Consider the following 14,664-nt stretch of genomic DNA (forward strand, 5'->3'; position numbering starts at 1 on the left):
CAGTAGTAGCCGCCCAGCGAAGTAAATATTGATGAGCTGGGCAGCGCTTTAAAACGGCAGTTGGGGGGCGGCTGGCTGGGCGCAAGTGGAGATAAAATGCCGCCCCTTGGGCAGATGGAAGACGATTCTACCAGGTTATAAAACTTCAGTTTACTGTATTTATAAGGTGGACAGGGGGGATACTTAGAGGATTTTAATACACTTTATAAGACCTGTACTGTCATATATATATATACCTAAATATGCTTATTGGGCCTGTCGGTGTCCCTTTAAAATAGTAAATACATGTAATAATATAACAGTACATGTTATCCAAACTAATCACTGTTATGACATGTAAATTAGATAAGAGGCCCAGGAAACTATTGATCGATCCTAGAAGCAACTTCAGAATGAATAACCTTTCTATTCATTAGTTTATATAAAACCCATTCTAATTGTTCTGTTTTTTCCTTTTACAGGTGCTTGTCTCTTCCAGGGTTCCTTGTTTGCGGTATGTCCATTTTTCTGATTTACTTAGATATGCAGTTTGTTCTGAAGATGCTGGAAAATGAATAACAAGACCTTCTTTCCTTCAGTAAAGAGATGATTTTGATTTGTTTCCTATTGCTTGCTGCATACTCACCTTTGGTGTCTACACACTGCGTGTGCAGGAAGTGTCCAGAATAAAGAAATATGGCGTAAAATCTGGCAAAAAAAATCCCCAATCTCAGTGTGTCTCGCTGGCTGATATCAGCACTAGGATTCTTAAACAAATATGTATTTCTTCTAGTGTGCCCTGAATAGTAGGTTAGGGATTTTTATATTTTTTTTTATCAGGATGCAAAATATTTACCATATTGATATGTTTCATGGTTTGCTGCAATTGTTAGAAAAGTAAAGCTTTTTTTTGTTACTTCCTTTTGCAAAATGTATGCAGTAAAAATTAGCAGTGATCCAATTATTATTTACTGGATCGAAAATGGGTTGTCCCATGAAAAATATAATATATTTTTCAAACCAGACTCTGGATCTCTGAATACTTTTGTAATTGCATGTAATTCAATATTTAGTATAGCCAGTGAGTTATTCACTGAAATCTATCTGTATAGTGCCACCTGCTGTTTGCTCTTTTTACAAATTCTCTGTCCAGCTCACTGAGGTTGACATACATGCTCAGTTCCATCTTTCAACTGCCACCAGCTGCAGCAGAAAGGCCACGTCCCCTGAGCTGCCACCTTGAAATAAATCTAGCAGAGCAATTGTAGCAATGAATGGACAGATCTCTGGATCCACATGAGGTACAGGGCTGGTTCTAAGGCTGCTTTCACACTAGCGTTTTAGTTTTCCGGTATTGAGATCCGTTACAGGGGCTCAATACTGGAAAAAAAAAACGTAAGTTTTGTCCCCTTTTATTGTCAATGGGGAAAAAACTGAACAGAACGGAATGCTCCAAAATGAATTCCGTTCCATTCAGTTGCGTTCCCATACTGAAGAGTAAACCGCAACATGTTGTAGATTGCTTACTGTCCTGGGATGCGGAGCAAGACTGATCCGGCATGACCCCCAATGTAAGTCAATAGGGAAGGATCAGTTTTCTCTGACACAATAGAAAACGGATCCGTCCCCCACTGACTTTCAACGGAGTTCATGACGGATCTGTCTTGGCAATGTTAAAGATAATACAACCGGATCTGTTCATAACTGATGCAAATGGTTGTATTATCAGTAACGGAAGCGTTTTTTTCTGAACCCTGCCGGATCCAGTAAAAACCCTAGTGCGAAAGTAGCCTAAGTTTTTTATGATATTGAATTAAAAATTTTTACATTAGAGGGGTTGTCCGGGTTCAGAGCTGAACCCGGACATCCCTCCATTTTCACCCCGGGAGCCCCCTGTTATGAGCATTGGAGCAGTTCATGCTCTGATGCTCTCCTTTGCCCTGCGCTAAATTGCACAGGGCAAAGGCATTTTTAGGAGTTCCGGTGAGGTACCTGGGCTCTCCATGGGGCTACCAGGAACCCCGGTGACGTCAGTAAAACGGCTAGGGCAGAGCTAAAGCCCGGCCCTCAGTGCCGGTGACTTCACCGAACACACTGCCGGGCGGAAGTTACCGCCCGGCAGTGTGTTATTGAAAACAAAAGAGCCCGTGCCCTGCGTGATTTAGCACAGGGCAAGGCTCAGGGATGCTGCCGGGGTGAAAATAAGGGTATGTCCGGGTTCAGCTCTGAACCCGGACAACCCCTTTAATGATATAAACTATCATAACGGTGTATGTATTTATTGACCGTTCCACACATTATGCTGTTTACTGCCGGCGGTTAAAGCTGGATATATGCAGAAGCCAGTTACATGTACCTGCCTGAATACTGCTCAGATGTGGTAATAAAGTTTGCTGAAATCTTTTGTAGACCTTCCATCCTTAGGGGATGACAAAGGGTCGCTTTAGATAACCTCATTAATAATTCTATGTGAAATCCATGTTTCAGGGCTTTTATCTTTTCACATTACAGATGAAGCAGATAAATATTTTACATTTCTCCGAAGCTTTATTGACTGTAGATGTTCAGAGAGTTTCAGCTTTTAGACTCGGTTAAAGAAGTTGTCCGGCCTCTTAATCTGCGTCCCTTAACACTTCTCGCCTGTCTGCGGTCCCACTGCTGCTCCGTTCACAGCTGCTTCCGGTCCCCACAGAACCATAAATCAGCTTGGTCCCGTGAAAGTTGCAGCCAATCACAGGTCTTAGGCTAGGTCTACACGACAACATTTGTCTCACCAATGTCGCGCAACTATTTTTATAATGGTAGTCTATGGTGTCGCACTGCGCTCAGAGATCGGAACAACCTGCCAGAGCTCTCTGGATCTGGCATTGCCAGAAGCTGCCTGAAATCCAACCACAACCCGGCAAATACTGTATGCCTAGAATCAGCTAGACAAATACCGTTGCGCAGCCTGCCGGAGCTCTGAACCCTGGTGAGAAACTAGCCTTAGCGGTTACATTGGTTTGAATGATATGTCACAGCTGTCCCTGCACAGAAGCCCTCCATTGCATAAGGAATAAAATACGTTTTTCTCAGGAGTGCTGCAGCTGATTTCCACAGTATCTGTTTTGGCCAGCAGGATCAATTCTGCCTGGTTTAATAGGGTTGCTCCTACTGACAGGTTCCAGAGAAGATTATAGTGCATTACTTTCCAGCTGCATTTCATTGACAGATTGTCTTAAAGAGACATCCGGCTGTGAAGAGATGACATACTTGAGCAAGGTGACAGTCGCCTGTAGGCTACATCACAAGGAAGAGCTGAAGTGTTCTATGCAGACCCAAAGCATAGTTTAGCACGTCCTTCTTGCCTAGAGGGATAATCCGCTCTGTGCTTCAAACTGGGATTTGTAACTCATCGTAAAATCCCAGTGAAAAATTCCATCTCCATTGCCCTTGCCTATGTATGGGTAAGCGGAGCAAGTACCTTTGTTTTATAATTGGGCATAATGACCACCTACCATAAATCTTTCATCAGTGATTACAATCTGACCCGGGCTCTAAAGCTCATGGCAAAGTATTTCTGTAACAATTCACTGGGTCGTGCCGGGAAACAATCTAAAATATGTTCAATGTAAACTATATATATATATATATATATCACACAGAATATATGGAAACTTACCATACAGGCTATACCCAAGCATAAGTGTCAGAAAGCTGCATTTATAATGATGTGCCATGGAAATGTTACATACCTTTTTATAGATGGTATTTCCAAGGTTAGTCCTTAAAATACAAGGAAATCTTAACCTTCTGAGATTTCAGATGTTTTCTATATCTGCAGTATTTGTGACAGCAGATGATTGATGTCGAAATCTTGTATATGAAATTGCCTTAGTAAAAATGTAGGCTTCTGAGATAAAACTCTGATAAATAGGACAATGACATTAGCATCATTTACTGAGCCCTTTTAAAGTAGATTTGTACCTATGACACCGGCTGACCTGTTACATGTGCACTTGGCAGCTGAAGGCATCTGTGTTGGTCACATGTTCATATGTGCCCGCATTGCTGAGAAAGATGATGTTTATATGCAAATGAGCAGCTAGGAGCAAAGGGGGCGTTACCATTACACCTGGAGGCTCTGCCCTCTCTGCAGCTGCTGTGTCCTCTGCACTCTAACACTGTCAGGTACTGAAAACATCGTCATACCTGGCCTTGTCAATCAGATTGGAGAGAGCGCGGCAGATGTAGAGAAGGCAGAACCTCTAGGTGTAACAGCAACGCCCCCATTGCTCCTGGAGGCTAATTTGTATATAAACATAACTTTTCTCAGCAATGTGGACACATATGAACATGGGACCAACACAGATGTCTTCAGCTGCCAAGTGCACAGGTAACAGGTCAGCCGGTTCTAGAGGCACAAATCTGCTGACAGATGCACCTTAAGGCTACTTTCACACTTGCGCTTGATCGGATCCGTTCTGAACGGATCCGATCATATTAATGCAGACGTAGGCTCCGTTCAGTACGGATCCGTCTGCATTAATAACTTTAAAAAAATTCGCAAGTGCGCAAGTAGCCTGCGCGGATCCGTTCAGACTTTCAATGTAAAGTCAATGGGGGACGGATCCGCTTGAAGATTGAGCCATATGGTGACATCTTCAAGCAGATCCGTTCCCATTGACTTACATTGTAAGTCTGAACGGATCCGCACGCCTCCGCACGGCCAGGCGGACACCCGAACGCTGCAAGCAGCAATCAGCTGTCCGCCTGTCCGTGCGGAGGCGAGCGGAGCGGAGGCTGAACGCCGCCAGACTGATGCAGTCTGAGCGGATCCGCATCCATTCAGACTGCATCAGGGCTGGACGGAGGCGTTCGGGTCCGCTCGTGAGCTCCTTCAAACGGAGCTCACGAGCAGACCGACGAACGCTAGTGTGAAAGTAGCCTAAGAAGCAATGATTTCTCAGATGATACACAGGCTTATAATAGTCCTCTTTTATGGTCCAAAGCTATGCATGTATTCTTTTCTGTGTGACTATTTACAAAGTAGCATTTTTTTTTTTTTTTTTATGCTGTTCATGTTTGCACTTTATGCTTTCATTTGGCCCAGTGACTACATATGATAACTTGGGCTATATGGCATTAGATTAATTTTGGGGTTTTGTCATAATTATGGCCTCTTTGACGTTGCTTGCTTACTCTCTATTAAGAGGGATGGATAACACTTTGTTACTTTCTCAAAATATTTCACAGTTCGAATGGTGATTTTAATTGCAAATGTGAAAAGGAAATATATCTGTACATCCATTCCTTCCATATTTTGTCTATTACCCTTAGGCCTCTTTCAGACGGGCGTTGCGGGAAAAGGTGCTGGTGCGTTGCGGGAACATGCGCGATTTTTCTGCGCGAGTGAAAAACATTGTAACGCGTTTTGCACGCGCGTGAGATAAATCGGCATGTTTGGTACCCAAACCCGAACTTCTTCACAGAAGTTTGGGCTTGGGATCGGTGTTCTGTAGATTGTATTATTTTCTCTTATAACATGGTTATAAGAGAAAATAATGGCATTCTGAGTACAGAATGCATAGTACAATAGCGCTAAAGGGGTTAAAAAAAAATAAAAAAATATTTAACTCACCTTAATCCACTTGCTTCAACAGCCCGGCATCTCTTCTGTCTGTCTTCTGTGCTGTGTGCCCGAACAGGACCTGTGGTGACGTCACTCCGGTCATCACATGGTCCATCACATGATATTTTACCATGGTGATGGATCATGTGATGACCGGAGTGATGTCACCACAGGTCTTTTTCCTGCACACAGCACAGAAGACAGACAGAAGAGATGCCGGCTGCGCGAGCAAGTGGATTAAGGTGAGTTAATTATTTTTTTTTAACCCCTCCAGCGCTATTGTACTATGCATTATGCATTCAGAATGCTATTATTTTCCCTTATAACCATGTTATAAGGGAAAATAATAATGATCGGGTCTCCATCCTGATCTTCTCCTAGCAACCGTGCGTGAAAATCGCACCGCATCCGCACTTGCTTGTGGATGCTTGCGATTTTCACGCAGCCCCATTCACTTCTATGGGGCCTGCGTTGCGTGGAAAACGCACAATATAGAGCTTGCTGCGATTTTTCACGCAACGCACAAGTGATGTGTGAAAATCACCGCTCATGTGCACAGCCCCATAGAAATGAATGGGTCCTGATTCAGTGCGGGTGCAATGCGTTCAACTCACGCATTGCCCCCGCACGGAAATCTCGCCCGTGTGAAAGGGGCCTTAAGTGTTGCTAGCTTTTAAACAATATAAAACCTGCTTATACAGTTTCTTCTTTACAATTGTTCTCCCTTCTGGACAACCCCCTTTAATATCTCCTTTTGGGGTTAATTAAGGTAATGGCGTGATTGGCACTCCTTTCTTTTAAGGCCCTTTTGCACGGGCCAATTATCAGGAGCAAACAATTGTATGAACGCTCATTCCCGATGTTCCCCATCTAAAAGTGGCACCCATCACAACGATCGTTCATTGGGTGAAAGCTTTGTTAATGCAGCACCCAAAAACAGGTTGTCCTGTGTAAACAGCGATCTGCTGCCCAGAAACCGTGAATCTTTATGGGCATGAGTGATTGCCGTAGCAGCAGCTTGTCCCCATACAGAGGAGCTGATTGCTGCATGTAAATGCAGCTCTCACCTCTGCTAAACATTAGGCAATTGTCGGGAGCAAACAATTTGTTCCCAGTAATTGGCTTGTCAGTCAGCCTTTGTAAAGTGGCATCTAGATAGACGTGTGGGGTTACTGGGCGCTGGATGGCCACTGTTATGGAATATTGAGACAAAATGGATACTTGCCTGTTGAGAATTATACTTTAGCTAAAATGTCAGCCAGGCACCCAGCCAACGCCTAGAACAAGAATCTTACTTTCATGCTTCATTATGTACCTCAAGACAGTTTCTGTTCATCTCAAGCAAGCAGCTTCCCCCATCTGGAAGGGGGAGGGGGGAATTTCCTCTTGCACATAGATGTGACAGAAAATACAGAGTTTATAGCCCATAGAAAAGATATACGCCACCTTACACCCCCCCCCACTCCTTCCTGTTCTATATTTGCTGTCCTATATACTGTCTGCTGTAGAAACATAGAAACATAGAATGTGTCGGCAGATAAGAACCATTTGGCCCATCTAGTCTGCCCAATATACTAAGTACTATGGATAGCCCCCGGCCCTATCTTATATGAAGGATAGCCTTATGCCTATCCCATGCATGCTTAAACTCCTTCACTGTATTTGCCGCTACCACTTCTGCAGGTAGCTGTACCCCCAGCTGTGTGTGTCTCAGTTTGATCTTTCCGTGCACGTATTCTTATAACATTGATTTGGAGCAGTACATCAACCGAACTGGCAGTTTGACCAGATCCAAAACACCATGTAATACATGGTTGGCAAAGTTAATATTTACACTGCCAGCTGAAACAGATGTACCGTGCCTGTGCAGAAGCTGTGTTGCATAGCTTGGACATGCTATTCCAGGGTCAGCCGAGAGAGGATGCTAATGCCCGGTCCTGTTAGTCAAGGGGAGAGGGGAATGGCCCGCACTGGAAAGGGGAGGAGCTGAGGTGCACCAAGGCGCTAGGGCTTGCCCGTCATTGCATGTCCATTGCATATTTTTTTTTTTTTTTGCCAACGTTGCAGCCGATTTTCAGGATCAATCCTACTAGGCAGTATGCTTGGTTTAACGGGGTTAATCCTTCTTATAGGTGCTCTTTAAGGAATAGCTCATAAAGAAATTCTAGTTTAATAGTTTTGGTGGCTTTTAGATGGAGCTTCACGTTATCTACTTAATTTGAAGATGGCTCAAGTTCAAGCTTTCCAAGCTGCTGCTTGTTCCTGAGAAACCCAGGCAGGGGTGTTTTTGCTTCATTTTTTCTTTCCTTTTACCTCCTGCATTTCTCTCACATACGTTTCTGAATACCAGCTGCTTTTACCATTAATCAATACAGAAATTGCAGTTTCCATCTCGTTTGCCTCGAAAGAAAAAAATTGCAGCAAAACAAAGTTTAAACAGCAGAGAAAGCAAATACTAATATCATTCAAATGGTCATTGGGGAGCAGTTCAGAGAAAGCGATGTCTTCACATTTAGGCAGAATTATGCTAATATCCCTCTCCACAGAATTTATTCCTTAAAATAAGACATCTGGTTACATAATCGGAGCTGTTTGGCAGCTCACACGGTTTCTAGTTCTTTTAAACAAATACTCTGTGCCATGTTTCTCCTGGGCATCTAGGAAGGTAGAGCATGGTTCTAAGATTAGATCTCTTTTATCGGAGTTGTGACATCCAGGCAGGCAGCAAAAGTGGTTTCCCTTGTGAAATCATCTCTTAAAGTTAACTTTTTACTTTTGCCTGACATTTGCCTGACTCTTTATAGTTAGAAGTCCACCACATATATCCCTTAGTCTTTCTTCTTTCCCCTTGCTTTGCAGACAGTTTTCTTCAGAAAATCCTAGCACAGTTTTAGATGCTGTCTACAGGTTCCGATATTTTTGATGATAAAGGCCGAGGTCACCATTGCACAGAATTTTTTTTTTTATTGGCTTTCTTAAAGAGGATTTCCGGTTATAATGATTTTTAAGAAAGTGCTGGCAGATTGCCTTCCGTAACAGAAGATTCTTACTTACCTGCTCCACGTTGCTGTCGTCTTCTGTGCTGCCTCCATCTTCTGTCCCTGCACTGTTTATACCCAATTCTGCATGGGCATGGTCTTAGCTAATGACTGGCTTCAGCGGCGATGTGCTGCTCCAGTCATTGGCTGGGGTGGTACAATAAACCATACCCATGCACGCTGGAAGATGGAGGCAGCATGGAGCAGGTAAGTATGAATCTTCTGTTGTAGCAGGCAGGGTGTGAGCATTTGACTAAAATTATTATAACTGGAAAATTCCTTTTAATGCAACTTTTTTTTTTTTTTAAATCAGATAATTTTTATTTGAGTTTCATAAAAACAATATATTATTACAATAACAACCCCTTACACCCACCCACCCCCCTCATGAAGCAACTTTTTCAATAGTGTTCATGAAACATGTCCTGCCATTTTCTGTTATAGAGTCGGTTCAACTCCTTTACAAGGCAGGCTATGCTGCTGCTTCTTACTGAAATCCAACAGTACACTGCTCATGGTTATCTCTGTTCTCCCCTCCTTTTTCAGTGTTAGGGCTCATGCACGCAAATGTATTTTCTTTCTGTTTTTTTTTTGTGTGGACTGTATGAGGAACTATTCATTTCAATGGGTCCGCAAAAAAAAAAGCAGAAGTTACTCCGTGTGTATTTCCGTTTCGCAAAAAGTAGAACATGTTCTATTATTATCCGCATTACAGACAAGGGTAGGATTGTTCTATTAGGGGCCAGCTGTTCCGTTCCGCAAAATACGGCATCCATATTTTTGGTGGATCTTTTTTTTTTTGCGGACTGCAAAATACGTACGGTCGTGTGCATGAGCCCTTAGAGATAGCAGCAGATGTGGGAGGAGCAAGTTGTATACATCAAATCGGAGTGTGAAGAAAGGAAAAACATTCAAATATTTAAGGCGTTTAGATCATACAGGCTGTTTTCTATAGGAGGAGAGCAGATGTGTAGAGGTAGTGGAGAACACCCTCCTACACTCTGCAGGTGGAAGAGAATCACTTACTACTCAGCAATAAGAGATCCTTCATGAGCTCTAGAAGGTGATTCTATACAGTAATGACGCTACATTGATATATGGGAGCTAGGGAAAACCGATGTATCCTGGACACACAAGCAAGTTGTCAACTGTGCAGTAGAAAGTCTAAAAATGAATAAAGGAGCGATGAGCCCCGCCTGAAACCTTTTAACTCAAGGCAACCATTTAATCTGCTTCTACTTCTACCCTCTACAGCAATTCACTAACATATGTCTGTTATTGAATCACCAAATTACTAAAGCATTCTGTTAATATGTCCTTGCACTCAGCCTTAGATCAGAAATGGGTTGCTTTATGTTATCTGGATGTGCTGCTTAACATACACATAATGATGGCCTGTATCTTGCTGGTGGTCCTGAGGCTAGTGGACAGAGTCCGCTGGTGCCATGATTTAAAGTGTAGTAATTCTTAAAAAAATATTGTTTAAGAATTTGAAAACTGCTTTAGTCAAAGTTAACACTAAATGCTAGAATGTGGCACAAAGCTGAGCCACTGCCACAGAAAGAACAGACAAAGCAAGAGTTACCATGGGCCCAGGTGTATTGTGTGAGATCACTCTAAGGGCCTATTAACACGGCCGCATGAACGGGGCCGAACCCGTTATGGAATTTTGCGGAACGGGTGCGAACCCATTCATTTCAATGAGGCGAACCCATTCATTTCAATGAGGCCGCAAAAGATGCGGACAGCCCACGGTGGGCTGTCCGCATCCGTAGTTCCGTTCCGCGGCCCAGCTAAAAAAGATAGAACATGTCCTATTCTTGTCTGCAATTGCGGGCAAGAATAGGTATTTTCTATGATAGTGCCGGCCATGTGCTTTCTGCAAATTGCATATCCGCAAAACACTACGGTCGTCTGAATGAGCCCTTAGGTACATGCTTTTTTTCTACCACATTCTGTAATAAAAGAGCTATAGGAAAAATGGATGTCCCCTGATCTAATCTGAAGAATTTTTAGTGCATTCAAATTAGTCACCATTACCTTTAAAATCTGTAGCTACACTGTATCAGAGTCTCCTATTATTATCTATATATATATTTTTTTACTGTGGTCGATAGTGTACTGAAAAGGATTGATTTTGACTATAACTTTATATGTAATATGCTGTTTCTTTATGCCTTTCATGCATAGATTTCTATATGAATGAAGCACTTCTACTGAATAATTATTTCTTTCATTCTTATTTATACTGTCATGCAGCTTGTATATTGATCCATTTTAGTTATGGAGGCAAGCATTTGTAATGGTTATTTTATATCTCAAAGCTTGCACACTTACTGGGTGATATTGGTGGCTCTGCTGTTGATAGGTCTCTATATTTGAGCCTCATGACATCAGTCCGGCACAGCTGGTTTAAGGCTTGTGGTCAGGACCGATTTGTAGAATGCTAAAGATCTTAAACCTAGCTTACCGTGCTGCAAGTATAACCAATGGGATTTGTTACTTTATTTAAAGCATAGCTGTCTTTACAGCAGTACTGTTCTTTTCTTAGTAGCTTCTTTTCTTTTCATATTGATCCCTAGGGGTGAACATATGTTTGGGTATGCTATGCTGCTCAGTTACTCTTAGAATGTACACCTGTGGCCAATAGTTATTGATAATATATGAGCGTGTGACATCTGACTGATCTTGACATGCTCTTCTGTTATTTATGGTTATTAACCACTTCTTTACTTGAGTATTTTGGCAACCTTAAAATTCATGCCTAATTTACTAAGTCATTTCATGTGATTTTGTCAAATCGGGAGCTTTATAAAAAATAAAAAAAAACTCTAGAGTTATTATAGCTAAAGTATACGTAGTTAGAGTTCATTATTTTTTTTTCTCTTTACAGCTAAGGCTACTTTCACACTAGCGTTTTCCTTTTCCGGCATAGAGTTCCGTCCTAGGGGCTCAATACCGGACAAAAACTGATCAGTTTTATCCTCATGCATTCTGAATGGAGAGTAATCCGTTCAGGATGTTTTATCTCCGGCAGTTTATTATCAGTTCATTCTTTCTGGACAGTGTTTTAGCAAACATACTTCATGCTGTAATCCTGGTGTTCTTCTAAAACTAAAAAACTTTGGGGCACATTTATTAAGACCGACGTTTTAGACGCTGGTCTTAATAAAACCTCATAACTGGCGGTGGAACACCGAAGTTATGAAGAGGCACTGGCCTCTTCATAACTTCGGCGTATACAGCGCCTCTTCTAAATGTAAGACAACTTCCAAGCTGTCTTGCATCTAGACTTTTTTCTATGCTTGAACCATTGCACCACAATCTGAGCCGAAAGTGCGTATTTCAGCTTAATAAATGCCCCCCTCTTTTTTTCTTTTGCTTCACAGTGCTAGTGCACACAGTGTATGCATGTGTTGCTTTTGCATTAATTGCGACCAAGGAATCAGAGAGGTGAAATCCCAGGAGTGCTTCTGCACTCACAGGATCTGAATGGCTCCTACACACTGAGATCGATGGAGCGGTTTGCTATGGCAGCCTCAAGTCTTCTGAAGGCTCCAATGCCTGCCACAGCCAAGTTCCTATAGGAACGTAGTGAATCTCCCATACGCTGGAACATTAAATCATTGTAGTCTATAGGAGAGGAGATCAGCTAATTACATTAAAGTCTCCTAGGGGGATTTAAAATACATTTTAAAAAGTTTTAAAAAATATAAATTCACCCCCTTTCCCCATATTAAAAATAAAATAAACCATAATAAAAGTAATCTGCATTGCAGAATCCCCAAATGCCTGACATATTAAAAATAGAAACATATTTATCGTGTACCCCCCCCCCCCAAAAAAAATGGAATAAAATGTTAAGTCATACACACTCTAAAATAACTGTAAAAATACAAAGCCTTTATACAGCCCCATAGATTTAAATATAAAAAAGTTTAAGTATTTTTCGCTTTGTAAGATGCACTCCCCCTCCCCCCGCCAAAAAAGTGTGTGTGTGTGGGGGGGGGGGGGGGGGCGGGGGTTGGGAATGGTAGTGCGTCTTATAAAGGGAATAGTGAAATTTTTACATTGCTGACACTGATACATCGCCGGCTGTAATGCTGCACAGCGGGGCCTGCGATGTATCAGAGCTCTATCACACGGGGTGGGAGGAGGGGCTGGAGGCCGGCAGCTGCTGTTGTACTCGCGGTGGGGCCTGGTGCAGTCCCTGTACTCCATTACACCGGGTCCCGCTCACAGCAGTCTTTATATGTAAAGTCTCCTCAGCCCGTGGCTCTGCTTTGTTAAACTAGCGTGATGTCTTACTCACTATCAAACTAGCGGTCAGGCCAGCAGCATAATCGTAATGTCACTTACTCCGTCATGCTCCTTTCACTTCATTAATGAAGCTGGAGTAGCAGGCGCATGACTTGAGTGAGTGATGTTACGCTGCCGGCCTGACCGCTAGTTTGATAGTGAGTACTACTACAGATGAATACACTAGTTTAACAAAGCAGAGCCACTGGTTGAGGAATTTACACAGGGACATGAGAAGACACAGAGGGGACCCGCATAAGATGCTATATACGTGTATGTGTCATCCACAGATCCGCACATAACAGTGTCATCCACAGATATCCCCATAGCAATATCATCCACAGATCCCCCATAACAGTGTCATCAACAGCTCCCCCATATCACGCTCCTGCTATGTCAGCTTCATTAATAAAGAGGGAGGAGCATGACGGAGTGAGGGACATTATGATTAGGCTGCCGGCCTGCCTGCTAGCTTGATAGTGAGTGCTACCATATCCACTGTATCATCCACAGATGCTCCCATAACAGTGCGTCATCCACAGATGCCCCCATAAGGCTACATGCACACGACCGTATTTTGTTTCAGTGTCCGATCCGTTTTTTTTGCGGATAGGATGCGGACCCATTCATTTCAATGGGTCCGCAAAAAACAAGGACAGCACACAGTGTGCTGTCCGCATCAGTATGTCCGTTCCGTTGCTCCGCTAAAAAAATAGTGCATGTCCTATTTTTTTCTAGTTTGCGGACAAGGATAGGCATTATTACAATGGATCCGCAAAAAAAACGGATCCGCAAAAAAAACTGATGCCATACGGAATGTCATCCGTTTTTTTTGCGGAACCGCAATTTGCGGACCGCAAAACACACACGGTCGTGTGCATGTAGCCTTACAGTGCGTCATCCACAGATGCCCCCATAACAGTGCGTCATCCACAGATGCCCCCATAACAGTGCGTCATCCATAGATCAGGCGTGATTATCTCCATGACTAGGGGAGGGCATTGTATGTTTATGCTGGAAGGGTTTTATGTTTCCATTGTACTTGATTGGCTCTACTGTGTCCCTACCTGTTGGATGTCCCCTTGCATGGGGACGTGCATAAAAAGCCTGTGTGTGATAATTAAAGCGTGTTCTATTTGTACCCTTCTTCTTGACTTTGGCTGATGTTTGGGGAGCCGCAGGCTTTATTAAGGGAATCATCTTATAAAGTTATTGGCATTTTGGATGGAATTTGTCTACTTTAACTGCTGAACGGAGCGCTATATTAACCAGGCTCTGGCGGTTCAGGAGGAAACTACCGAATGTGGTTTAAATATACTTGGTTTCCTTACACCACCATTAGTTCAAAACCCACCAAAAGCACACCTTTTGGTTCAAAATATATTATTTCCTATTTTCCTCCTCAATAACCTATGTGCGTCTAATAAAGCGAAAAATATGGTAGTTGTAAATGTGGTATCATTTTAATCACACTCACACAGAGATTGAAGTTAAAGAGTAATTTTTACTGCATAAAACGCATAATGCCAGAAAAACTAAACTTACAAAACTATGGTGAAATTGTGTTTTTTTCCAATTCTACCCCATTTGGATTTTTTATCCAACTTTTCACTACATTGTTTGCAATATAAAATGGTGCAATTAGAAAGTATAACTTGTCCCACAAAAAAATAATAATAATCAAGCCTTCATCATAGCTATGTGAACTGAAAAATAAAAAGTTATGGCTCTGGGAAG

General features: G+C 42.5%; 1 protein-coding gene across 1 annotated transcript in view; it reads left to right on the forward strand.

The window, feature by feature from the left end:
• FRAS1 (Fraser extracellular matrix complex subunit 1) overlaps positions 1-14,664 on the forward strand; it is a 436,383-nt gene that overhangs the window by 26,821 nt on the left and 394,898 nt on the right. The window contains exon 2 of the mRNA XM_044304452.1: positions 462-493. Within this exon, the coding sequence (XP_044160387.1) occupies positions 462-493 (32 nt within the window). The remainder of the gene's footprint in view (positions 1-461; positions 494-14,664) is intronic.

The sequence above is a fragment of the Bufo gargarizans genome, chromosome 1 (assembly GCF_014858855.1).
Source record: "Bufo gargarizans isolate SCDJY-AF-19 chromosome 1, ASM1485885v1, whole genome shotgun sequence".
NCBI classification, from domain to species: domain Eukaryota; kingdom Metazoa; phylum Chordata; class Amphibia; order Anura; family Bufonidae; genus Bufo; species Bufo gargarizans.